General features: G+C 47.3%; 1 protein-coding gene across 1 annotated transcript in view; it reads left to right on the top strand.

Moving 5' to 3' along the window:
- Positions 1-22,046, top strand: part of dok7a (docking protein 7a) — a gene marked incomplete at both ends in the record, with an annotated part of 260,565 nt that extends 238,519 nt beyond the window's left edge. The window contains 3 exons of the mRNA XM_084312113.1: positions 8,793-8,980; positions 10,842-11,803; positions 21,933-22,046. Of these exons, the coding sequence (XP_084168239.1) occupies positions 8,793-8,980; positions 10,842-11,803; positions 21,933-22,046 (1,264 nt within the window). The remainder of the gene's footprint in view (positions 1-8,792; positions 8,981-10,841; positions 11,804-21,932) is intronic.
- Positions 22,047-27,348: the final 5,302 nt, after the last annotated feature.

Here is a 27,348-nt window from a genome sequence, read left to right as displayed (position 1 = left end):
TATTGCGTCCACGTTAATGCTCGCGACCCATAACTCCCATTTATCATATTGACGCCCTCCATACTCACATCTCCTGATTACGTGACCCGAACAATGTTGAATTATAGTATTAACGACCCTACGTCCTGCCGATGGATCAGATCCCTGCCGGTCGCCGTTTGAGAGACGGCTCCCAGCTGAAACCCGCTTCATCCCGCAAGCGTAGACACACAACTCACTCATTGTCCAGACACGGAAAAATTACCACCTCAGCTGTGCACGTTCCCGGGAAAAACAACTAGGTTTGTCCATTACCCGGGCTACACCCCATCGGACCTTCCTAACACCAGATGGTCATTTCATCTCAATGTAGTCCGACACTTCAATTCGCGAGACGCGCATCAAACACTCTTGCCGGCCGATTGAACTAATCAATATGATAACAGTGTTATGCACCCCAACGCCTCATTCTATACCCCCCCTGAGAGCAATATATATGAGGTACAATTCTATCAACCCCAGTCCGAACTGAGCGTCCTACGTATTCCGCCATTATCACGGCTTGTACTCACCTATTTTCAGGTTCTGATGTGTCGAATTCGACGTCCAGTGTAGTCGTAAAAAAAAATCTAAATCAAGGACGCTTCTCGTTCCGGGTTAACGGCACCAATTGAAGTCACAAAGGTCTATGTTCTGGTTCTGATGAGATCAGAACCGGCTTGATCCTACTCTGCGTTGTGAAATTGTGTCTCCTAAAAACCCTTGTACTTTCAAAAGACCAACTGGTCTTGTTCGACAGCAGCTAAGCAGGAGAAATGATGGAGAAGGTGTACTAGCATCTGTTTAATTAAAAGTTAAGAGTGTAATTACAATAGTTCTGGTTCAATTACAATAAAGAACACTATAATATTCAAGGTACCGGAGCACTATGCCGCTCGTCCTACTAAGAAAGCAGATTAAAGAATGATAGGTGTTGAGTTGTTGATGTTCTTTGTTGTCTGGCTGACAAACAAAGAATAGTCTTTTCTCCCTCCAAAAGCTCTTTTCCGTTGGTTCTCCTCTGCCCGCGCCGTCCGCTGTGTGAAAAGTGGGTGTCGTCCTGTGTCGGTTCCCGTTTCCAGTGGCTCTCCACCTTCCCATTTTATCCATGAGCCAGAGACCCTGGGCGTGACGTCACCAAGTGACCTCACGCCTAGGATTTCCACCCAATCGCGAGCCTTGACAGAGTATTTGAAAAAGAGGGGCCGTCCCCTGAGGCCCACCAGCTATTTCCTTTGTTTTCCAACCAAAGAATAAATACCGTCTAACTAACATGGTTGTTGAACCCAAGATATATATATTCGAATTGAGATTGATTTCATAAACACAGAGATATCATTTTTGAACAGTTTCTTGTGATGCTAAATGAGAATCACAGTAGTTTTATCATTTAAGCCCACTTCCAGTTTCCTTCTCATATTCTTTTAACTTAAATCAATATCTATTTTATACAGTTAGTATTCAACACATTTAAGTATTTTCCAATGTAGATTCAGAAGTGGCCTAATTTCAAACTCTGTGATTCTTATTCATATACATGGCATTTTTATATCATTAGATTCAGAAGTGTTAACACAATATAACAGGACCATTTGTAGTTCATATTAAACTAATCTAAGTATAGAAACAGACATTTGAAAGTGTACTTTATGTTACTGAGAATGGTGACGCTTTTCTCCTCCCCTACATCTGTCTCAACATGTAATAATCAGACCAGATGGCCTGGCCTCGGGGCATGAGATAATGACTTCCTGTGATGTAGTCAGGCCACAGGACCAGTTTAACAGATAACACAGGATATGTGACTCTTGAGCTATTGTCTGCAGCTGCCAACAGTTGTATGCAAATGTACCTCCTGGTGTGAGCCCCCGGTCTCTGTAAACACACACACTCTCTAAGCTTGTCACCCTAGTCAAATCAGGTTTAAACTATATTTGATTGGCAATCTTTCCACTTTGACTGTTTCTACAAGACTAGAACACATGATTTTGATTTGAACACCAGTTTCAGGCAACATATGTCTATCTATGGTTACCAAATACTACTGCATAGCCCTTCATGAAACATGTAACTGTTTTACCTGATGCTATTGCTGATCTGATTATGCTTCTTGCCACTGCACAAATGGCCTTCTGTGTTTTGTATTTGATTGATTGTTTAATGTACTGTATATTCTATATGCCCTGTTTTTATGTTGAAACTTGTTGTGTTCCGTGTTGGTCAGGACTCCCTGGAAGAAGAGATCTTGGGACATCTCAATGGGACATTCCTGGATAAATAAAGGATAAATAAATAAATATAGTGATATAGCAGCCAGCCAAAAAATAAAAACGAAAAAAATTTCTTAGAGTAAATGTCAAGGTGGTTCTCAATATGTCATTATGTCTCATGAATGATAATTTTGCATTGGAATCAGGCGTAACACAACAAGCTTGGCGACGACAATGCATAGCCTATAGATCCCGTTTATGAAAAGCTGCGATGGCTTTTACCGAACGACGCCAACGTCTCATTAAAAAAATCCTCCTCTGGACCAAAAGGCCCGTAAATCCTTTTGGCCTTTTTCACCAGCGTTTCAGATCCTGAATCAGTTCCTTCTGGCAGATCCATATGTCTCGGAGGCAGCGTTTTCAAGGATCAGTGAAATTGCCTACCAGTCCGCTCCTGGCGCGGCCGTCACGGCGATGGGGCAGGAAACCTGGGAGAGTTTCTCTATACAGCCAAGTCAGCCTCTCTCTCAGCAGCTATTACTTATTTGGGTTGAGATACATGTTGTACCTGTACAGCCCCACTTCCTCTCCCCACAGTCAGATTAAGGCAAGACAGGACCCCCTAATAGGCAAAACATATATTTGATATATTTGAATAGATATCACTATGAAACTTTCCCAGTTTGTTATGTACATATAAACTAAGAAAAAATATATTGCAAGTTTTCAAAATTGTATGTTTATATATGCAAATTAGGCACTTCCTCGTAAAAAATCCACATGTGCATATATCGCCAAGACACGAATCACCAACATGGATAATGCCAGATTCAAAAACTTGGTTTCATTTTGTTGATACATTCAAAACGAAAAACCTTTTCCAGAAGGGATTGTGGATATGTCCTCTTATCAGCCCATACATCAGGAAATACTGTCTACTGTCGTAAAAAAGCTCCTCCACAGAGCCTGGCCCTTTGCTCTGTTAGCTCGTCCACAGAGCCTGGCCCTTTGCTCTGTTAGCTCGTCCACAGAGCCTGGCCCTTTGCTCTGTTAGCTCGTCCACAGAGCCTGGCCCTTTGCTCTGTTAGCTCGTCCACAGAGCATGGCCCTTCCCCCATCTGATTGCAGGAGAGGAGGTACTCCAGCCTCTCCTGTGCTTCCTGACCGTCCTGTGCTCCCTGACCATCCTCTGCTCTGCCAAAAATGCCACATTTGCATATATCGCCAAGACACGAATCACCAACATGGATAATGCCAGATTCAAAAACTTGGTTTCATTTTGTTGATACATTCAAAACGAAAAACTTTTTCCAGAAGGGATTGTGGATATGTCCTCTTATCAGCCCATACATCAGGAAATACTGTCTACTGCCGTAAAACAGCTCGTCCACAGAGCCTGGCCCTTTGCTCTGTTAGCTCGTCCACAGAGCCTGGCCCTTTGCTCTGTTAGCTCGTCCACAGAGCCTGGCCCTTTGCTCTGTTAGCTCGTCCACAGAGCCTGGCCCTTTGCTCTGTTAGCTCGTCCACAGAGCCTGGCCCTTTGCTCTGTTAGCTCGTCCACAGAGCCTGGCCCTTTGCTCTGTTAGCTCATCCACAGAGCCTGGCCCTTTGCTCTGTTAGCTCGTCCACAGAGCCTGGCCCTTTGCTCTGTTAGCTCATCCACAGAGCCTGGCCCTTTGCTCTGTTAGCTCGTCCACAGAGCCTGGCCCTTTGCTCTGTTAGCTTGTCCACAGAGCCTGGCCCTTTGCTCTGTTAGCTCATCCACAGAGCCCGGCCCTTTGCTCTGTTAGCTCGTCCACAGAGCCTGGCCCTTTGCTCTGTTAGCTCGTCCACAGAGCCTGGCCCTTTTCTCTGTTAGCTCGTCCACAGAGCCTGGCCCTTTGCTCTGTTAGCTCGTCCACAGAGCCTGGCCCTTTGCTCTGTTAGCTCGTCCACAGAGCCTGGCCCTTTGCTCTGTTAGCTTGTCCACAGAGCCTGGCCCTTTGCTCTGTTAGCTCGTCCACAGAGCATGGCCCTTCCCCCATCTGATTGCAGGAGAGGAGGTACTCCAGCCTCTCCTGTGCTTCCTGACCGTCCTGTGCTCCCTGACCATCCTCTGCTCTGCCATCTCTCTGGGGCTCCCTGACCGTCCTGTGCTCCCTGACCATCCTGTGCTCCGCTGTCTCAGGACTGTGCCCTGAGTGTTCCGCTCTGCTAAGGGCTCTGAGCCCTCTGTGCATTTTCTATGGCTTTACTTGGAATTCACCGCATCTCTGGCAAACAGGAAGAGGAAGAAAAGAAAATGTGAGATCAGAGTATTTGTTGGTAATTGGGGTTACCGGAGGCCAGTGTAATATTAGTCCAGACATCACCCCAATCAAACTCAGAGTTGGATTAAATACACGTCCTTGCATTACAGATTGTTGTGTGGGGTGATTCATCATATGGTGTGACAGCATATCATTTGGTGTGACTTTCACAATTATGACATTATTAGTTTCAAGTTTCAAGTTTCAAGTTTCTTTAATAGTTGTCATACAGAAGTACAGAATACTTTTGTACAAAATGCTTCTTACTGTTGCACTCCAGAGACTGTGCAAGACAAGATAAGTATGAAATAAAAACATAGTAAAATTAGAAGTAAAAAAAGAGGTCACAGTGTTCAGTTTAGACATATGTACAATGTTCGATGCAGAATAGACGTAGTTACCATACAATATACAATACTGTGCAGTGTACTAATATACAATACTATATAGTGCAGGGCAGAAATGGAGAAATGGGACGAGGTGCAATTTAGGTACAATTCACAGTAGGTGTACGAGTTGTAGTGCAAATCCTTTATCAATAAATATAAAGTGTAAGTGTGTTTGTGTGATCTAAAGTGTGGAGAGTGGGTGCTGCAGTGTGTTGTTTGTTTGAGTGAGTGTGTGCGTGTGGGTGTGTGTGCTGTGTGCATTTGATGGTTGTTGCATAGTGATTATTGTTCGTTTAGCGATTATTGTTCGTTTAGCAGCCTGATGGCCTGGGGATAGAAGCTTCTTCTGAGTCTTTCTGTGCTCGCCTTAAGACTCCGGTATCGCTTGCCTGACCGCAGCAGTTCAAAGAGGCAGTTGTTCGGGTGGCTCGAGTCCTTAATAATTCTCTTAGCCTTCCCCTTGCACCGCTTGATGTAAATGTTCTGGAGGGTGGGAAGCCCCCCTCCAATTGTGCGTTCGGCTGAACATGTCACTCTTTGTAGTCTGCTACGGTCTTGTGCAGTGCTATTCCCAAACCAGGAGGTGATGTTGCCGGTCAGGATGCTCTCTATTGTACATGAGTAGAAGTTCCTAAGGATCTTCTGACTGACTTGGAACTTCCTTAGGCGCCTGAGGAAGTAGAGGCGTTGTCGTGCCTTCTTCACAACACTGTCAATGTGTGTGGTCCATGTCAAGTCCTCGGATATGTGGGCTCCGAGGTACTTGAAACTGTTCACTCTCTCAACCGGTGCCCCGTCGATGCTGAGGGGGCTGTAGTCCTTGACCCCCGACCTCCTGAAGTCCACAATCATCTCTTTTGTTTTGCTGACGTTCAGGGAGAGGCAGTTCTCCTGACACCACTGTGACAGGTTCTCTACCTCTTCCAGGTAGGCCCTTTCGTCGTTGGCAGAGATCAGGCCCACCACTACTGTGTCATCAGCAAATTTGATGATGGTGTTGTTGTTCCGCTGTGCTACGCAGTCATGTGTACAGGGAGTAGAGGAGGGGGCTCAGAACACAGCCCTGGGGGGCCCCTATGTTGAGCGTGATGGATGAGGAGGTGCAGTTGCCGGCTCTTACCACCTGGGGTCTGCCCGTCAGGAAGTCCAAGACCCACTGGCACAGGTCATAGTTCAAGCCCAGGTCCCTGAGCTTGGCTATGAGTTTGGAGGGGACTATGGTATTGAATGCTGAGCTGTAGTCGATGAACAGCATTCTCACATAGTTCCCCTGCCTCTTGTCCAGATGTGATGCTGCTGTGTGCAGCACATGGGCTATGGCGTCCTCCGTGGACCTGTTGGGGCGATATGCAAATTGCAGAGGGTCCAGGTTGATGGGGAGGGAGGAACAGATGTAGCCCTTCACTAGCTTCTCTAATGATCGATTATGTCTGCAATACCACACATATATTTAGAAAGATAAGTGAATTGATTCAGAACTGAATGCGTTCCATTACGCATATGTGATATATTTTTTAAACCTTTTTTCTGCCTAAAATTACAGTAAATGTACCATACGTAAGGTTTAATGGTTGCTGATGTGAAGATCCCACTGGCCTCGATCATGAATTGATATGCCTCTCAGAACCAATTAAAAGACCCGTTATACACCCAGTATATACTGGTAATTTTACCTGGTGACGCAATAGCAATCAAACTCTAATTTAGCTCAAGACTGCTGCCACAAAGAAGCCACAATAGAGGCGCCAGGCAACCGACTCAACAGATCTATTAAGCGTCTCTCTCTCTGAATGTTTTATTACTATCTACGTGAGCTGTTGTTGCACTTACAGGTGAAACTCAATTTGTGGGGGAGTGAGGGCACGTTTGTTTGAGGCCTAACTGACACACATGCGTTCTCTCTCTCTCTCTCTCTCTCTCTCTCTCTCTCTCTCTCTCTCTCTCTCTCTCTCTCTCTCTCTCTCTCTCTCTCTCTCTCTCTCTCTGCCTCTCTCTCTCTCTGCCTCTCTCTCTCTCTCTGAATGTATGGTCTATATTACTAGGAACACCATGCTGAATGTATTTCCACAGAGGAGGAAGTGGAAGAGACGGCAGAGCTGAGCTGCTCTCCGAGTGTCTGGTCTGTTTCACATGAACCCAGTTCTGTTTCCCAGTAGAGTGGCTGGATAAGCACATTCAATGTGAAGGGGGAGAAATACCACCTAACACACACACACACACACACACACACACACTAGGGTGACCAGGTGTCCCCCTTTTGGTTGTACTGTCCCACCATTTGACCAAATGTCCCGCGTCCCTCATATTGAGAGGATGTCCCTCTTTTCGAAGCCAAAAAAAAACATGCGTCTAAAAGCCCCTCCCTACAGACAGTAAACGTAGCAACCCGCCTCTTGTCCACACACATTGCTCTGATTGGTTATAGTACTTTAGCGCGCTGCTTGCCTGCTTGTGACGTGACTGAGACTGAGTCGTGACGCTACCTCATATCGCAGATCTGATTGGTTATAGTAATTTAGCGCACTGCTCTGCTCGTGAGAGTTGAACTTGTGACGCTACCTCATATCGCAAATCTGATTGGTCAAAAAAAACACAACAACATTACAAGCGAACTAGTTCAAGATGGAAAGCAGTAAAAAGAAACGGACCTGCAGTTACAACCAAGACTGGCAAACGACACATGACTGGGTGAGGCAGATGGCAGGCAATCCGCAGCAGGCTTTCTGTGTTTTGTGTCATAGTTCGTTTTCAATTGCGCATGGAGGAGAATACGACTTGAAGCGCCACAGTGGACGTGAGTCTCACTTGAAAGTGGCTCACCAAAAAGAAACATCCAGATCTATGGATACGTTTCTTTTTAAACCAAACAATGATAGCCAGACGGACAAGGTCACTGCAGCTGAGATAACAAGTGTCTATCACACAGTACAACACTCCCATTCATACAGGTCAGCCGACTGTGGTATGAAACTAGCTCCTGTCATTTTGCCAGATTCAGATATTGCAAAAAAAATATTGTGTGGTCGTACAAAAGCTACATCCATAGTTATGGATGTACTGGCACCTTCCTCAGTGGAGAGTTGTTTGATTGAATTAAAAACCCCAATGGTCCCAGATGACCAAAACACACCATTCTTTTCGGTCGCTTCTGATGCTTCCAATCATGGCATCATAAAACTTTTCCCTCTGTCACTGAGATATTGGACACCCGAGCTAGGTTTGAAGAGCCAAATCCTTGATTTTTATGAGGATAGTGACGAATCGTCTGCTGCCATACACTGCCAGATTATGAAAAAACTGACAGAAAATGATCTCAATCCGGATAGGATTTCAGCGTACACTGCCGACAACGCAAGCGTAAATTACGGCAAACATAATTCTGTTTTTCAGAAGCTAAAGGCAGATAACAGTGGCATCATAAAGGCAAACTGTGTTGCTCACATAGTGCACAACTGTGCGAAACATGCTGGAGACAAGCTGGACATCGACATAGAATCCACAATCAACAAAATATTCAGCCACTTTTCATCATCAGCAAAACGCACAGAGGAATTGAAAGCAGTGTTTGCATTTGTGGAAGAGGACTATATGACTGTGCTGAGGCACGTACCCACAGGATGGCTAAGCATATGGCCAGCTGTGAAAAGACTACATGACAGCTGGCCAGCTATCAAAAGCTACTTCTTGTCACTGGGAGAGGACCAATGCCCAAAGTTACTGTGGCGGTTATTTGAAAAGGATCAGGACGGAGATGGACAACCCCTTGAGCTACAGGCCTATCTGTCCTTCCTCCAGAATGGGCTGAAGACATTCCATGATGTTGTGCTGCTATTGGAGGGAGATGGTGTGACTGTCTGTGAGCTATATGAGATCATGTCCACTCTCAGGACCAAGCTCCAGCAGCGACAGGTGGATGCATTCTTTGGAGTGGAGACCAGTGCCACTCTCCAAAGATTTCCGACCACAAAGGCAGCAGCAATCAAGCAGGATTTTTTAAAGTTCTACAAGTCTGCACTCACCTACCTCGAAAAGTGGTACGACTTCTCTGACGACAACTACCAAAAGCATGTGGCAGGTATGGCACTGAAGAGGGAGGTCACATTCTCCCATCTGTGTGATGCTGCGTGTGATATATGGTACTCGGGTTCGATTAAGAGCACCGTGTTGAAGAGTGTTGTGATCGACTAATGATGTCTGTTGTACATTCCTGACCTGACGCTCACTAAACCTGTTGCTGTGGCTACCAACTGAGCTTGTGTGTGTTGTCAAGTTATTGCTATACGGAACCCAGCCAAAACTACAACATGGTGTCAGAAGTGGCTGAATCGTCACTCTACGCACGCCGACCTCACGGATTATAAAACCCAGCGGATTTGCGGAGTGAGTGATGAACTTTTGTTGGGCTAGTTGTTGCTAACGCTAGCAATAGCGTCTGGACGTGGCAGCAGAGCACAGAACAGAGGAGATGGAGCAGCTCAAACCACCGTCATCGCTGCTACTCACAGGAAACCTGGCCGAGAATTGGCGCAGGTGGGAGCAGCGTTTTCAACTGTATATGACAGCCTCTGGAGCAATTGCAAAGGATGAAGAAATTAAAGTGGCCATACTGTTACACACAATTGGTGAAGATGCTTTGGATGTATTCAACACGTTCACATTTGTTGGGGGTGACGATAAGAAAGTGGATGCAATCCTCGAGGCTTTTGAAACATATTGCAGCCCACAGAAGAATATTGTTTTTGAATGGTACCAGTTCTGGTCCCATTCTATGGCTGATGGGATAACAGTGGACAAGTTTGTCATGGAACTGCGCCAGAAGAGCAGAAACTGTGAGTTTAAAATAAGTGAGAACGAAATGATCAGAGATAAATTGGTGTTCAGCCTGAATAATGCTGCTCTGAAAGAAAGGCTACTGAGGGAGAAGAATTTAACCCTTGAGAAAGCAGTAGATGTGTGCAGAGCATCAGAAGCTGCGAGGAGCCAGATGCAAGCTATGCAAACAACACAGGCTGTGGGGGAATCATATGTGCAAGCCATAAGTAGAGCTCCAGCTCAACCAGAGAGGGGAAGATTCTACAAAGACAGGAGGACAGAAAAGAAAAACAGAGAGTGGATTGCACAATGCAACAAGTGTGGGAGAACACATGAACCACGCCAGTGTCCAGCTTATGGTGCTGTATGCCACAAATGTAACAGGCAAAACCATTTTGCGAGGATGTGTTCCACACCAGCTGACAGGACGGGCACCCAAACATACAGAACAGTAATGAGACGTGGTGTCCACGACATTGAGACTGAGGTAGATGTAGACTCACTGTTATAGGTACTGTGTCATGTGTGGAAGTGGATGCAGTCACTAAAAGTAAAGACACTGCATGGTACACTATGGCCAATGTGAGGAATGTCCCGGTCAAATTCAAGATTGACACGAGGGCGGATGGAAACGTGCTGCCTATGTCCATTGTAAAGACATTTCCAGGTCATATCCAGCTACAGCCCACAAGAACAGTGCTGGTAGCGTATGGAGGGAACCGTCTGAAGCCTGAAGGGACCGTGACACTGATGTGTGAAACGGCTAAGGCTAAAGCCAAGCTTCTATGTGATCAACCAGTCAACCGTGCCGATCATGGGCAGAGAGGCAAGTGAAGTACTGCGGCTTGTGAAACGAATTGATGCACTTGAGAAGACACCTCCAGCCACAACAGAGAAGCTGAAGAGACCTCCAGCCACTAAAGAGGAGTTGCTGGAGATGTACCCATCTCTCTTCTGCGGGCTGGGTGAGTTCCCGGGTGTACATCACATACACATTGACCCGGCAGTTACACCTGTGGTACAGTGGTGCAGGAAGATTCCCCTTGCTGTCCTGGACAGGCTGAAGGTCACACTGCGCCACCTTGTGGAAGCAGATGTAATAACCCCTGTGAATGACCCAACAGCATGGGTGAGCAGTTTGGTGATCACAGAAAAAAAAAATACTCAACTCAGGGTGTGCTTGGACCCCTCTGATCTGAACAAGGCCATACAGAGGCAACATTACTCCATTCCCACTCTAGACGATGTCTGCTGCAAACTGGCAGGGAAATCTATCTTCACCATTCTGGATGAGAAGGATGGATATTGGCAAGTGAAACTGGATGAGCCATCATCTGAGCTGTGTACATTCAACACACCATGGGGCCGCTACCGCTTTAAGAGATTGCCATTTGGCATCAAGTCAGCCAGTGAAGTGTTTCAGCAGAAGAAAAGTGAGACCTTCGGTGACATAGAAGGTGTACATATCATAGCTGATGACATGATAATCGCTGCATCCTCAGACCAAGAGCATGCTGAAATCCTCCAGCAGGTCATGAAGAGGGCACAAGCTGCCAATGTCAAGTTCAACAAAGACAAAATCCAGTTCAAAGTCGACACAGTGAAATACATGGGCCACATCATCACACCAGAGGGTGTTAAACCTGATGATGCAAAGGTGATAGCCATCGCCAACATGCCGGCACCGGAAGACAAGAAAGGCCTCCAGAGATTGTTAGGCATGACAAGATACTTGGCCCAATACATTCCAGGGGAAGCCACAATAACTGCTCCTCTGAGACAGCTGCTGAGAAAGGAGGCAGCATGGCAGTGGGCCCATGAACATGATCCAGCGCTGGAAAGCCTGAAGGCTGCTCTCATTCAAGCCCCAAGTATCAAGTTTTATGACAAACACAAACCCTTGACGATCCAAGCGGATGCGTCTAAAGATGGATTGGGGGCGTGTCTTCTACAGGAAGGCTACCCTCTGAGCTATGCCTCCCGAGCATTGTCAGACACAGAGAAAAACTATTCTCAAATAGAAAAGGAGCTGTTGGCGATTGTGTTTGCAGCCAAGCGGTTCCATCAGTACATATATGGGCAGACAGTGAGTGTGCAGTCGGATCATAAACCTCTGGAAGTCATCTTTAAGAAACATCTAAGCAAAGCACCAGCTAGACTACAGCGGATGCTTCTCCAGCTGCAGTGCTATGATCTTGAAATCACATACACTCCAGGAAAAGACATGCATGTTGCCGACACACTCTCTCGTGCAGTGGTGAAAGGGCACATTGGAGATCTCACTGAGAATCTGTTTGAGGAGAAAGTGGTGTATGCGATGGAGGCCACAGATGCGTTGAGTGAAAACATGCTCAAGCAACTCCAGGAAGCAACTGCAGCAGACAAAGTGTTGCAGGCAGTGATACAAGCACACCAAAAGGGCTGGCCAGAAAGGAGACAACGCTGTGATGGCATATTACACCAATACTGGCCGATGCGTCACACAGTGAGCATCAGAGATGGTGTAGTAATAACGGAAGACAAGATCATCATTCCTCAGAGCATGAGAGCAGTAATCATGGATAAATTGCATCTTGCACACCAAGGTGTCCAGCGAATGAAAGCCCATGCCAGGAAGGTCCTATACTGGCCAGGAATGGCACAAGACATAAAGAAAAAAGTGGAAATGTGTGCCACATGTCAACAGATGCAGCCACAAAACTAAAGAGAACCTCTCCAGTCACATGAGATACCAGAACTGCCATGGATGAAACTGGGGACTGACATATTTGAGCTGCATGGACAATCCTATCTAGTGATTGTTGACTACTTGACCAAGTACCCAGAAGTGCTAAACCTACCTGTAACTGAGGGGTACAATTCCCTGACTGTATTGATAAGTATGGTATCATTAAACCACTACCGCTTTATGTACTTTAATTACTGGCCATACAGTACACGATATCTAAGTATGATGAACACTTTCCCACATATGAAATCAGGTCCACACAAAGGTAATAGTCAAATATTTAATATATAGCAAAAGGTACATATAATAATTACTTATTACATTTATGATTTGAATTGAATGCTCTTGTAAGGCAAATGAGTACTCGTATGCAAATCAACACTGAATGTCCAATCTCTGGTTACACAGGAAGCAAGTATACAACCTGGCTCTTAGGGGATTATAGCGATGGTCACTTAATGATTATAGCTGGATAATATACTGAAGGGGTCCCGCCGGTTGTAAGCCAGTAAGGGGGGTAGGAGAGCCGTCGGCTGTATCCCGTCTGGTCAACGATTTCCAGGGAGAATTCAGGTACAGAAAACAGTGCCCGTGGAACCTTGATCCACAGATGAATACACTTGGGCTCTCTTGTAGACGATAGCTGTAGCTGTCGCTGTCGGTCCACAACGAAGAAGAAGCGAGGCGACCTCAGTCTGGTCTGAGCGCCGTCTCACCTTGGCTCCTCTCGGGGTAAATCCAACACTCACCGGTGTTGGCGATTATCCGCTCCACAAATCAAAGCACCAAAGCAAATAGATATTCCATGCCGTATAGGGCTCAGCAGTCGTCGGGGTAGGTAATCCAATGTGCAGGTCCACTCGTCCTCGCCCAGAACTCCTCGGATGAAAGCACCACGCGTGGTCTGCCCAGCCTGGTTAAGACTCTAGATAACGCGAGGAAACGATGGGGGTGCTGCTCACTTTAGAACTCTAACCGAACGATGCACCATACATAATAGACTATTATTACTTAATAGAAATACGGTGCCAAACTCTGGCAATTCAGCTATTAATTCGCACGAGGTCTCACTGCTATTCTAAGGCCAAACAGGCCGTACTACACCGCACGCGGTATCGTGGGGTGAGGCTTCACGTCTTGTTACTTAGTTGGGTAGAAGGGTAAAGGACTAAGAGGAATTCTACATTTCTTGCGCCATATTTATATGCACAGTGGACAAGTAGTGCCGCTCTGCTTTCGGTAGCCGTATTCCTGCGCGGAGCTGAGGCTAGTAAAGGCATGTCTCGTCGGTACCTTTGAACTTGAACGCCAGGGGCTTGTCCCTGGCGCCTGGTCCTTTTGTCCAATAAGAGAATGAACTATTATGGGCTGTAGTAGAATAAAGGGATATTCAGTGTATATGTACAAGGAATATACAAGGGATATCAAACGATATACAAATACTATTAAATATATATCCATAAATAAATATATATATTCGGTTTAATCTGATCCTTCACAACAGCTGCCCCCTAATTAGTCCCACCTAATTAGCTAAGCAGAGACAGATTAACCGCACTGTCCACTACTCAATGTCCGCTGTAAGGGTCAGTCAACTCACAAAGTCATAGGGTCATGGTCGTCATCAATAGTATCAGGGAGCCTTGGCAGTTCTATTAGCCTCGCCACGGGTCGGGTGTAAATCCGTCCTTGGACGAGCACTTCAGCTGCTCGGACCTTTCCATCGGCACCGGTGATCACTTTGCTTACGCGGCCAGCCGGCCACATAGCTCTGGGTAGTGACTGGTCGATGATCATGACGACTGTTCCTTCTGTCAAATTGTCTCTCTCTTTTACCCACTTCTGGCGGGTCTGTAGAGACGGTAGGTAGTGGAGTAGGAAGCTGTTCCAAAACAGCCAGTACTTGACTGTACCTCCACATTCTTCGGCCGTTCGCTTCTTCAGGCCTGTACATTGTCTGTGGTAGCGCGGGGTCCAGCCGCCCCATCAAGAGGGTGTTGGGGGTGACTGGGTCGACATCTGCTACATCACTTGAGACGTAACCGAGGGGCTTTGAGTTCAATACTCCCTCGATCTCCGTGAGGACTGTCATTAGGACTTCTTCCGCCACAGTCTGGGCCCCAAGCACGGCGTACAGGGCTGTCTTTATGGAACGTACTTCTCGTTCCCAGGTTCCACCGAAGTGAGGTGCGTTCGGGGGATTAAACTGGAAGTCAATCTGGGATGGAGCGAGGTGGGTCTTAAGTTCTGGGCCCATAGCTTGGAAGCTCTCTCTCAGCTCTCTTTCTCCGCCTTTGAAGTTTGTCCCGTGATCGGACAACAATGTAGACGGTTTTCCTTTCCGTGAATCTTCGGAAGGCCATAAGGAATGAGTCTGTGCTCATGGTTGGAAGGAGTTCGATATGTATCGCTCTGGTGGTCATGCATTTGAATACAATACCCCACCGCTTCTCGGTTCCTCTTCCTCTCTTTATATACAGCGGGCCAAAACAGTCCATACCGGTGGAGTGGAAGGGCTTGTCGCCGAGTCGGAGGCGACAGGGAGGTAGGTCAGCCATCCGGGGTATGCTGGGCTGCGCGCGCCACTTACGGCAGTCTAGACAGGTTCGCTGGAAGCGCCGCACTGCTTCTCTCCCTTGCAGTATCCAATAACGACGTCTGATCTCCGCGAAGACTCTCTCTGCCCCTGCGTGGTGCACATCCTCGTCGTATTTCTTTATGATCAGCTCTGTGACCTTGTGTCGGCTGTTCAAGACTATCGGGTACTTAACGTCATCCGGTAGGTCTGGGGCTCTCCGCAGACGACCACCCACTCTGATGAGATTATGGGCGTCGTTCTCGGGGGCCAGGTGAAGCAGTCTGCTGTCTGATGGGATGGGCTTTGCTCCCTGTAGACAAGCTAGCTCATCGGGGAACGAGTCTTTCTGGGCTCGTTGTAGTAGAAGGAGTTCTGCTTCTTCGTAGTCAGCTGCTGAAATGTCAGTTGTGGGCTGAACCTCTGGGTGGTGCCACAGAAATGTCTTTAGCTGCGCACTCTCTAGGGTGAGGCAATCATCTAGAACCGGGTCTGTGGGGACGAGTGTGTGTGTCAACCCACAGAACATAGGTTTCTTGTTCTCTGCCTCCTCTTTGCTCGCCGGTGGGTGTAGGCCACTCTTCTTCGGGGAGCTTGAGGAACTCTGGCCCGTCACTGTAGAGGTTGGGACGGGTGAGGTCATCCAGGGACATTCCCCGGGTGATGACGTCAGCTGGGTTGTGTTTGGTGTCCACATACCGCCAGCTGGTTACTTCTGTTAACTCTTGAATCTCGGTGACTCTGACTCCCACGAAGACCTTGTATCTGCACGAATCAGACCGGATCCATGTGAGTACGGTCGTGGAGTCTGACCACAAGATTGTTCTTTGCACCGGAATGGTGAGTTCACGTTGGATTAACGTGGCGAGCTGCGCTCCTGCTAGGGCTGCGCAGAGCTCTAGGCGCGGGATAGATTGTTGCTTGCGTGGGGCTATTCTTGAGCGAGCCAGGATGAAAGCAGTATGTATTTCTCCTCCCTCCTCTTGGGCACGCAAGTAAGCCACCGAACCGTAGGCTACTTCGGAGGCGTCGCTGAATACGTGCAGGTCGATCTTGCATGTCTCTGGCCTCACTGTGGGTGGGAAGTAGCTGCGGCGTATATTAACACCGGGGAGTGAGCGGAGTTCCGTCTCCCACTCTCTCCATGTGGATGCAAGGTGTTCGGGTATGGGATCGTCCCAGCCCTGGTCTTTGTCCCATAGCGCTCTTACAATCATCTTTGCCCTGGTGGTGTAAGGTAGAATACATCCCAACGGGTCATATTGTCTGGCGAGTGTTCTGTATACACTCCGTCTGGTGGTCGGTATTGCCGTCGACCTTCCCTGCTCCTTGATCAGGGGTTTGTGTCTATAATGGAGCGAGTCTGTTTTGAAGCGCCAGACTAGTCCTAGTGTCATTTCTTGGGCTTCTCCTGGGATGGTCGCCATCCAAGTATCGCTGCTCGCGGCCTTGTCCTCGGGGGAGAGGCGGCGCAGTACTTGCGGGTCGCTGCTGGCCCACTGCCTGAGATCAAAGCCGCCTTTGATCAGGGAGGCGCGGAGCTTGAGTAGGAGAGCCTCGGCTTCTTCTGGCGTCGAGACGCTTTGTAAACAGTTGTCCACGTAGAAACTATTTGTCACACTTTGTTGGACCTCTTCATCTGCTGCTGGGTCCTCTGCGACGTGCTTTTGCAGTGCAAACGTAGCACAGCATGGGCTGCATGTGGTTCCGAAAGGGAGGACTTCCCATTGATAGATGGTTGGGTGCTCATCTCCGATCCTCTCTCTCCATAGGAACCGCAGCAGGGGCTTGTCCTCCTCCACTAGCCTCACGTGCAGGAACATCCCTTTGATGTCGCCGCTGATAGCCACCTTGTCCTGGCGGAAGCGTAGTAGCACGCCTAGTAGGGAGGGGCCGAGTGTTGGGCCGGCCAAGAGTTCTTTATTCAGATTTTGTGATCCGATCTGGTAGCTGCAGTTAAACACAATGCGATCCTTGCCGTTGTGGTGGACCTTGTGGTCGTCTGATCGGCCTCTTTAATGTCAATTTTCTTTATGTGTCCCGCTGTGATTAATTTGTTAATCTCAGCGCGGTACACAGCTTCTTGAGCGGGGTCTTTGGCTAGGCGCCGCTCTGTGTTCAATAGATACCGCTCCGTCGCCTCTTTTGTAGCACGAAAGGTGGGCATTCCCTCTCGCCTCAGGAGTGGAGTTGCGTATCTCATCACTCCGCTGACGTTGACTCTCTTTGTCCCGTGCTCGAGGAGGGCTATAGCGTAGATATCTTCCTTAGAACGAATGTCTTTCTTTTCGTTCTTAAAGGGCATTGTCTCTAGTGTCCATAGCCTCTCTACATGCTGCAGGAGTGTGGTGTCTCCTTCTGTCGCTCTGGAGTGGAGGCAGCCAGTGGCTGCTGTTCGGTTAAGAGACTTGGCGAGGGGGCCTTGTAACGTCCATCCTAGGCGGGTCTCGACTGCTGCAGGACAAGCTCTGGGTCCTGTATGGACCCGGTCTATCGGGACTATGAGGTCTGCATGGTCGGAGCCTATCAGCAGGGTCGGGGTGGCGCCGTCTATGAGCGGGATAGGAAGTTGACGCAGGTGCACATATTTCTCCATCAGCTTGGCGATGGGGTAGGTGTACTGCGATAGTCCTATTTCTTGGCTGGTGAAAGCATTAGTAATCCTGTACCGTCTCTCTGGCTGCCCGCTTGCTGCGATAGTGAAGGAGACATTCTCGCCCTTTATCGTCTTTAGATCTCGTCTTATTGTCCGAATAGTCATCTGGTTCTCGCTCCCCCGTAGCCCCAGCTGGGCCGCAGCGGACGCGAGGAGAAGGGTCTTCTCTGACCCGTCATCAAGGACGGCGTAAGTGTCCATGATCTTGTCTTGGTAACTCAGGGTTACACGGACCACCTTTAAGAGCACCTGGGCGACGCTGCTGCTAGCGGGGTCAATGTACATAACACTTGCCTTTGTGCTGTTGGATGGTGCAGGCTTTCTTTTGTTACTGTCGTGTAGGACGTCCAGATGGGCTCCGTCACACCGACTACACTTCTTCTTTAGGCGGCACTCGGCTGCCATGTGACTGCGCGCACATCGGTAACAGCGCCTGTTGGACTTTATCCAGTGACTTACTTCTTCAGCGGTCATCTTCTTGAACTGGTCACATTGTGACAACCAGTGTTCCTTCTCGCAGTACGGGCACACCATCTTCCACTTCTCTTTCGTCGAGGGGGTACTGTGGTTCTTGCTGCTCGGTACTGATTCTGATTGGTGCATGACAGTCACCGATCTTCGGCCATCGTTTACTCTCCTAGGTCCCTCTCTGGAGCTTGGCGTGCTCCGCACGAACGTATCCAGCCGTAGGCTGCTGACTTCTCTCGCCAGGAAGTCGGCTAAATCTAGGAGGGATGGCTCGGGACCGTTAGGATCACGGTGGTCTCTTTGCCGCCTGAAGCGCTCCTGTCGGGCGGGCGGCAGCTTCTCTAAAATCCTCTCGACGTTCGAGTTTGCGTATAGTTCGTGCATACCCTTTTCTCGTTGCGCCCCCAGCATCCCTACCAGGGATTGTACTTTTATAGACAGGTCGTCTAGTGAGCGATTGTCTGTTGCTGGGGGTAGGCGATCAATATGCCTTATCTCCTGTATTACGTAATCCCATATACGTCCGTATCTCTGGTCCAGCGCTGCTAGAGCCGCGGTGTATGGGGTCGTAGAGGTGGCATAGGCCAGCGCTATGTTGTGCGCTCGGGGCACTTTCAGGTGCTTCAATAATATTGCATACTTGTGGCGTTCATCAGCGACATCCACCATCATTGTCTCTAAGCACATCCGGAGCTCCGTGTACTGTGCTCGATTCTCATGGGTGAAGTCTGGAAACGTCGGTGTGCCAATGTATGACGCCATGGATGGCTGGCACATCGGTGAGCGTTGGAAGAGAGGCCTCCTGGGCGAGTCTCTTCTTACGCCTCTCGGTGGGCTGGTACTGGCAGGGTACCATGGCCCGTTGGTCCAGGTGCTATTCCTCGGGACTGGTCGTGCGTCATGCTCACCCGTGAGTCGAGTCGGGGGTCTGTAGCGCAGAGCCGCGGGGGTATAGCCTGGGCTGTACTGGACCTCCTGGTCCTGTGGAGTAATGTGCTGCTGTCGGGCTTGACTCTCCTCTTCTCCCTCTTCTTCTTCTGCCAGGTCATCTAGATCCTGTAGTCGTTTATTTAGCCTCTCCGCCGTGTCCGCCGTTCCTTCCTTGTAGCTGGGTCTCACTTGGACCGGTCGGGGAAGGAGTTCGGAGGGGGGTGTAGACTCTCTCTGGTGGTCGAGTTCAAGGTCGCCTAATCGGTTAGGGGAGGGTGCCCTTGACGTGTGTCTTGACGAGGCTCTGGAACCCCTTGTGGAGGGAGGGGGTGTTGCCCTGGTGATCAGCTGCTCCATTAGCTGCGCTTGTAGTCTGTCGCGCTCGGCTTGTAGTCTGTCGCGCTCGCCCTGTAGTCTGTTGCGCTCGGCTTCGCGCTGGATGAGAGCGATGTCGCGCTCTGCTTCTCTTTGGGCACCGTCAGCGGCACGCTGGGTGTCGGACCGGTCTCTTGCCATATTCTCTTCCGTCTGAAGGCGTCTCATCTCCAGGCGTATGTGCTCTTCTTCGCTCCGTTGCTGTGTTTGGAGTCGATCGCGTTCACCCTGAAGTCGATCGCGTTCACCCTGGAGTCGATCGCGTTCGGTAGAGGCTGTCAGGCTGACGAGGAACGCCTGTGACAGCATCCTCTCCGCCTCGCTCGGGGAAGACGCTTGTAGAGGTGAGCCGCTCCTGGCTGTACTCGTTGGGGAGTCCTGGAGCTCTATCTCCTCGGCGCTCTCCTCATCTTGTTCCGTGCAGAGTTCCACCTCTGGAGGGTTGTCTTCCTCCCGGAGCTCTGGGGGGACTACTTCTTCGGTATTGGCGGGGGGTAAAGTCGTGTCAGTTCCCTCCTGGTCCCCACCGTGAGCTTGGTCAGTTACATTAGAACCCACTAGGGCCTCTGTGGTCGGGGTATCCTGGTTGATAGGGTTGTACATCATTTTACTTTCTACTTTTACTGCGTTTACTGTTTGTAGAAGGCTAGGTAGTTTACTGACAGCGTAATCCTCTAAGTACTGAGGTGGCTGTCGTCTACGTTGCGGGCGTTCTACTTTAGGAGGACCGTTTCGTGGAGTGTTCATCATAGGCCATTTCAATATTAATACCACTATATTAATATTACACTGATTACCATCCGGCTCGAAGGACCAATTGTAACTGAGGGGTACAATTCCCTGACTGTATTGATAAGTATGGTATCATTAAACCACTACCGCTTTATGTACTTTAATTACTGGCCATACAGTACACGATATCTAAGTATGATGAACACTTTCCCACATATGAAATCAGGTCCACACAAAGGTAATAGTCAAATATTTAATATATAGCAAAAGGTACATATAATAATTACTTATTACATTTATGATTTGAATTGAATGCTCTTGTAAGGCAAATGAGTACTCGTATGCAAATCAACACTGAATGTCCAATCTCTGGTTACACAGGAAGCAAGTATACAACCTGGCTCTTAGGGGATTATAGCGATGGTCACTTAATGATTATAGCTGGATAATATACTGAAGGGGTCCCGCCGGTTGTAAGCCAGTAAGGGGGGTAGGAGAGCCGTCGGCTGTATCCCGTCTGGTCAACGATTTCCAGGGAGAATTCAGGTACAGAAAACAGTGCCCGTGGAACCTTGATCCACAGATGAATACACTTGGGCTCTCTTGTAGACGATAGCTGTAGCTGTCGCTGTCGGTCCACAACGAAGAAGAAGCGAGGCGACCTCAGTCTGGTCTGAGCGCCGTCTCACCTTGGCTCCTCTCGGGGTAAATCCAACACTCACCGGTGTTGGCGATTATCCGCTCCACAAATCAAAGCACCAAAGCAAATAGATATTCCATGCCGTATAGGGCTCAGCAGTCGTCGGGGTAGGTAATCCAATGTGCAGGTCCACTCGTCCTCGCCCAGAACTCCTCGGATGAAAGCACCATGCGTGGTCTGCCCAGCCTGGTTAAGACTCTAGATAACGCGAGGAAACGATGGGGGTGCTGCTCACTTTAGAACTCTAACCGAACGATGCACCATACATAATAGACTATTATTACTTAATAGAAATACGGTGCCAAACTCTGGCAATTCAGCTATTAATTCGCACGAGGTCTCACTGCTATTCTAAGGCCAAACAGGCCGTACTACACCGCACGCGGTATCGTGGGGTGAGGCTTCACGTCTTGTTACTTAGTTGGGTAGAAGGGTAAAGGACTAAGAGGAATTCTACATTTCTTGCGCCATATTTATATGCACAGTGGACAAGTAGTGCCGCTCTGCTTTCGGTAGCCGTATTCCTGCGCGGAGCTGAGGCTAGTAAAGGCATGTCTCGTCGGTACCTTTGAACTTGAACGCCAGGGGCTTGTCCCTGGCGCCTGGTCCTTTTGTCCAATAAGAGAATGAACTATTATGGGCTGTAGTAGAATAAAGGGATATTCAGTGTATATGTACAAGGAATATACAAGGGATATCAAACGATATACAAATACTATTAAATATATATCCATAAATAAATATATATATTCGGTTTAATCTGATCCTTCACAACACTACCAGACAAGACTGCCCACTCAGTCATACAAAGGCTGAAGTCAGTCTTCTCCAGACATGGGATTCCCAAAGAGCTAGTGTGTGATCATGTTCCTTTTGCGAGCTGTGAGATGCAGAAGTTTGCTGCAGAATGGGGAATCAAAATCACACACTCTAGCCCTGGATACCCACAGTCCAATGGCCTTGCAGAGAGTATGGTCAAAATGGTGAAACGCACACTGAAGAAGGCAGCTAAAACAGGCACTGACCCGCATCTGGCTTTGCTGTCATTGAGAAACACACCGGTGACAGGCCTAGATGTCTCCCCAGCGCAGATGTTGATGGGACGTGTCCTGAGGAGCCCGCTGCCGTGCACCAGCGCAGTGTTGCAGCCATCCACCCCAAGTAACATACATAACAGGCTACAACACCTGCAGGCACGACGGGAGAAGTACTACAATGTGGGTACCAGACCACTATCTGTACTGACTCCTGGAACCACAGTACACATGAAAACAAGGCAAGGCTGGAAGCCTGCTGTCGTGTTGAGCAAGAGAGTAGAGCCGCGCTCTTACAGTGTGGAATCACCGGCTGGCGTGATCTTCAGGAGAAACAGATGCCACCTGAGGACGGTTCATCCAAGTCTGCTTGAGAATGTTGATCCTGAGTATGCTGATCCTGAGTCCATCGACCAGCCAGAAACTCTGTGGGACGAGCCATGGACTCTGTGGGATGAGCCGCCTGCCCAGAACCAGCCCTCCCAGTCCAGCACGGGCGACTCCCCTACATGCCGCACCAGATCTGGGAGAGCTGTCGTGCCGCCTGTGAGATACAGCGACAGCGATTATGACACGAGCCAACGCTGAAGGTTGAGCTCCACCGGTGGGCTATGTTCTAGAACCTCTGGCCCCAAGCAACTGATACTGACAATATGAATTTATTATTTGTTACATTATTCCTGTTGGTAAGCTATTGGGAAAAGTGATTGAAGTATTTAGCTAATTCTGGTCTGCAGTAAGAGAGTAATAACTTTTACTAAAAGTAATAACTTTTCCTTAAGAAAGGGGGATGTGATATATGGTACTCGGGTTCGATTAAGAGCACCGTGTTGAAGAGTGTTGTGATCGACTAATGATGTCTGTTGTACATTCCTGACCTGACGCTCACTAAACCTGTTGCTGTGGCTACCAACTGAGCTTGTGTGTGTTGTCAAGTTATTGCTATACGGAACCCAGCCAAAACTACTGTGGTAGTTTCTCAAACAAACCTGTGTAAAAATGTATTGTACACCATGGATCTCAGAATGGCAAAATGGGAAAGGTAAATTTGCAACATTACACATTACAAATTCAAAGCCACTCCTCTCTATTGCTCTAAGAACTGTCTTTATTTTTATCCCCTGGAGAGGTGATGAGATAAGCAGTTGAGTGATTTAGCATTTAACCGTGGTTACAACGCCCAGGGAAAATTCCTATCCTAGGTGGCGGTTGCAAGCCTTAAGATCAAAGAGCCTTCCTGGAAGGTTTAGAGATAATGTTGATTAAGAGCCAGACATTTGGTCTACAAACACCAGCCCACAGGAAGCCTTTTGTGGAGGGGTAGGGGGGAACACCAGGTGTGGTGCATTCTATCCCCCCCTGTGAACAAAAGGCACCACGGAAATAGAGTAGATCAAAGGGTTCCCCATTTGAAACCTAGAGACTTAACATCCCGTCGGGTTGAAACTGCTGGAACGCCTACTAAGAAATTCCGTTCTGTCGTCACTTCCGGGTGGCTAGCCTATTGACAGACAGAGCTATTGGTCCTCCAATCAGGGAGCTCGGTAATGCTTAGAAGGACCCGCCCTCCTGACGTAATATTGGGGGCGGAGATCTAGATTTGAATATGACACGCTCTGCAGAGAGAGCGTCACAACCCCACGGACAATTGAGTGAGCAACACCCAATCTACATACTCCCTCGACTGAAGGCGGACCGTCCGACCGGCGATACACAGAGACGGCCATTCCAAAACACCATCGAAGGAAAAGAAACTGAGACGAGAGATGCTTTTAGATACAGAATATTTAGACTAAAGCCTAATGAACCTCGGCATAGTGAGGGCTACCATTTAGGCTTTATTGCAATTGTTCTTTCAAATCTTTGATTTGTATTGATTGAAATCCTTTATTAACCCTTAGAAGTCTAACCTAAATAGCTCCTCCTCCTGAGAATTTCCCCCTTTTTTTTTGTTACATAATATAAAATTACAGATTCATACCTTCAAAATAAGCCATCAATTGTCAAATTTGAGACGATAGTTTTCAATCAATGTCCTATCAAACATTCTGGTAAAATCCTAACACCTTTTCAGTATAGGACTTTGAACTAGATCCAAGTTCATTCAGCTATCTGATGAGAGAACTACACTCCCAGAATTCAATGTGATCATTGTCACTAGAACCATTTCACACCTGAGCAAAGGCCCAGTCATTCCTTTGTTATTCCAGTGAATGGACCCAGCAGGAGGCCTAGCCTGTGTGTGTTTCTGTGTGTGTGTGTGTCTGTATCTACAGTACTGTACCATATCAAAAAAAAATAAGCAAACTAGACTAGATGTAAATGTAATGTGTAAATGTGTGTGTGTGTCTGTCTGTCTGTGTATGTGTGTGTGTGTGTATGTGTGTGTGTGTGTGTCTGTGAAACATGTCTTGTACTCATTTACCTCACTAAATACATACTAAATGTGTAACTGTAGATTTCAAGAGAGAGAGAGAGCGACATTTATAATAATTATATTATTAGTTTTTTTACACACACACACTAATAACATGATCATAACCAGAGAAAACAAGACCAAAGACAACTGGAATAGAATATCACACAAGGAAGGTGGTGCATGCATAGAAGCTGGTCTACTTTGGGGGAAAAGGCATTTTTCTATCACTAAATTATGGAGTACTCCCCATTCAAAGAGATAGGGCACAGATCTTGTTCATCTTGTTAGTCCCTGTTATCAACAATGAAGCAGAGTGAACCATCTTCTCTCTAGACAGACTTTGGTAGTACCCTCTTGTAAGACCTTCTGGTGTATAAGATTTCAGACACACATCCAACTCCCAACATACTAACCGACATACTGTCATCCATGAAAGTGTAAGAATAGGACCTTTGAGGGAAGATGCCTCTCCTGTTTTGGGGTAATACGCCCCCCACAGACATCTAATGATTTTGAATAGACTAAGCCTAGCTAGTAGCTAATGTTAGATTTCTGAGAAAGTAAACTATCATCTAACAAAATAACACAATAGCTATGCTAAGAACTGTATTACATCGGTTTAAAAAGTATTATAATGATAAAACAATTGCTAGCACTATTATATTGCTATAGCATTGCAATAGCTTGAATTTCTTCACCTCCTGGGGTAAAAAAAGATAGTGAGAAGGCTTTTGATAAAACTGAACTCTTTTACATGATGCATTTAGCGAATGAGACAGTATTAGTTATTTTGTTAAGCTTGTTGATACATTACATTACAATATTTTACATTTCGTTCCATAATAGCAAAGCTGTAGTCTGATTTACCATCTAAATGTGTTTACTTAAGTGTACATATTATATGAATATTCAAATGATATATATTTTGAAAACACACACACACACACACACACACACACACACACACACACACACACACACACACACACACACACACACACACACACACACACACAAAACACACACACATACACACCTTAAATGTCAGGCACATGGACAGTGGACTATGAGGTGTAATGCACAGTGAGCCTTTAGATATGTTGTGGTCTTTATAGCTGGATCAGGACTGAGCAGCCAGAATGGATGGCTTTTCCATGAAAACCCAGCCGATTCTCTTACAGAAGGTAGGCTGCCTTGATGGAAACAGACATGTGGGTTGTTAGAAACTGCACTGGGCCAAATGGGCATCAGGATCTACCAGATTATTAACACTTGTGACACGACAGCCTCCAATATATCAGATATTTTGAGAAATGCGAGTTATGTGCTTGTTATTACCAATTCAGATATAATTGTGTATCACAATATCATGATTTCATCACGTTATGTTCCATCATGAATGATCTGAGGAGAATTAACTGAATTGCCCAATTAGCAACACCCCAACAAATAGTCTAACCTAAATAGCTCCTCCTCCTGAGAATTTCCCCCTTTTTTTTGTTACATAATATAAAATTACAGATTCATACCTTCAAAATAAGCCATCAATTGTCAAATTTGAGATGATAGTTTTCAATCAATGTCCTATCAAACATTCTGGTACAGTCATTACAAATTTGCCATAGAAACTGTGCATTGGGGGAGGTTGGGTAGGTGGGGTGGGGCTGTACATTGGAGGTGGGGGGGTTGGGTAGGGGGGGGGGGGACACTGTACATTGGAGTACTGACATACATTTGACATGGAAACTGTACATTGGAGGAGGTTGGGTAGGTGGGGTGGGGTTGGGTGGGGCTGTACATTGGAATAGCCATGCTTGGTCTTTATTGTACAACTGGGTTAGGACATTTGTAGGGGCCAGTTTTGAATTGCAGTCTCCCGTAGGTGTTCTTTGAGAGTGTTTTTGAAGGTGGGTAGTGATTTACATTCCTTTACAGCTTTGGGTAGGGCGTTCCACATTGTTGTGGCATAATTGCGAAACGTGTTTAGTCCCTTGTTTGAGCCGAATCTGGGTTTTACATGATTTGTGATTTACATGACTCAGACCGGGAGTAGTCTCAGAGAGGGAGATACAGAGGAGAGATGGAGGGAGAGATAGGGAGATATAGATAGAGAGAGGGAGAGAGAGAGGGAGAGAGATATATATAGGTTAGAAAGCAACCTGGGTTCTCAGACAGACAGACAGACAGACAGACAGACAGACAGAGAGAGAGAGGCGACGTCATCTTTCCTTCACAAAGCGCATCGAACGCTGTCAACTAAAGCACCGTGTTTACTACAGCGCGGGTGCATGCGTAAGCTGTCAACTAGCGAGATGCGTTGTACTTGTTACAGAGCTGGTTACAGAGCTGGTCCACACTGCTATTATGAAATGACCCGAAATGTATGTAATTTTGTCAACTAAAGCGGTCCGTGTTTAATAATAATAATAATAATGACTTGGATTTATATAGCGCGACAGCGCGGATGAGCAAACTCGTCACACAGCAGCCAGTGATCATTCATACCTCGTATACACAGACGCACTCTGCCATACAGTAGTTAATGTTAAATAAAGCCCATTTGAATTGAGAGAGAGCGAGAGTGTGTGTATGTGTATGTAAGCTTTTTTTTTTTTATCTGAGAGAATGTCCGCGAATGTCCTCAGACTCCTCACACAGGAGAGGAGAAACGACTGCAAAAAGTCGAGTCCCGTGGATATTATTGCAACAGATAATTCATACATTATTATGTTTAGAATTTGGATGGGGGGGTAGGCTCTGATACCAGTCTCACGCCTCTGCGGGGGTGTAAGTGTAACACCTATTCACAGCGCACACGCCGCTATTGTGTGTGTGCGCGCGTCCATGTATGTGCGTTTCGTGACGCGATTGTAGTTCTTATCGCAAATGGAGATTATTACAATCATGCCATCTAGCAAGAATTAAACGTATTTACAATTCGTATTAGGTTTAGCAAGTTGGGGGACGTATACCTTACATGTCAAAGCACTAGAAATGGCAATTTTTCTATTTTT

Source organism: Notolepis coatsorum (genome assembly GCF_963971535.1).
Source record: "Notolepis coatsorum genome assembly, chromosome: 4".
NCBI lineage: Eukaryota > Metazoa > Chordata > Actinopteri > Aulopiformes > Paralepididae > Notolepis > Notolepis coatsorum.
The sequence above is the reverse complement of the archived record's forward strand: the minus strand, read 5'-3'. Positions and strand labels throughout refer to the sequence as shown.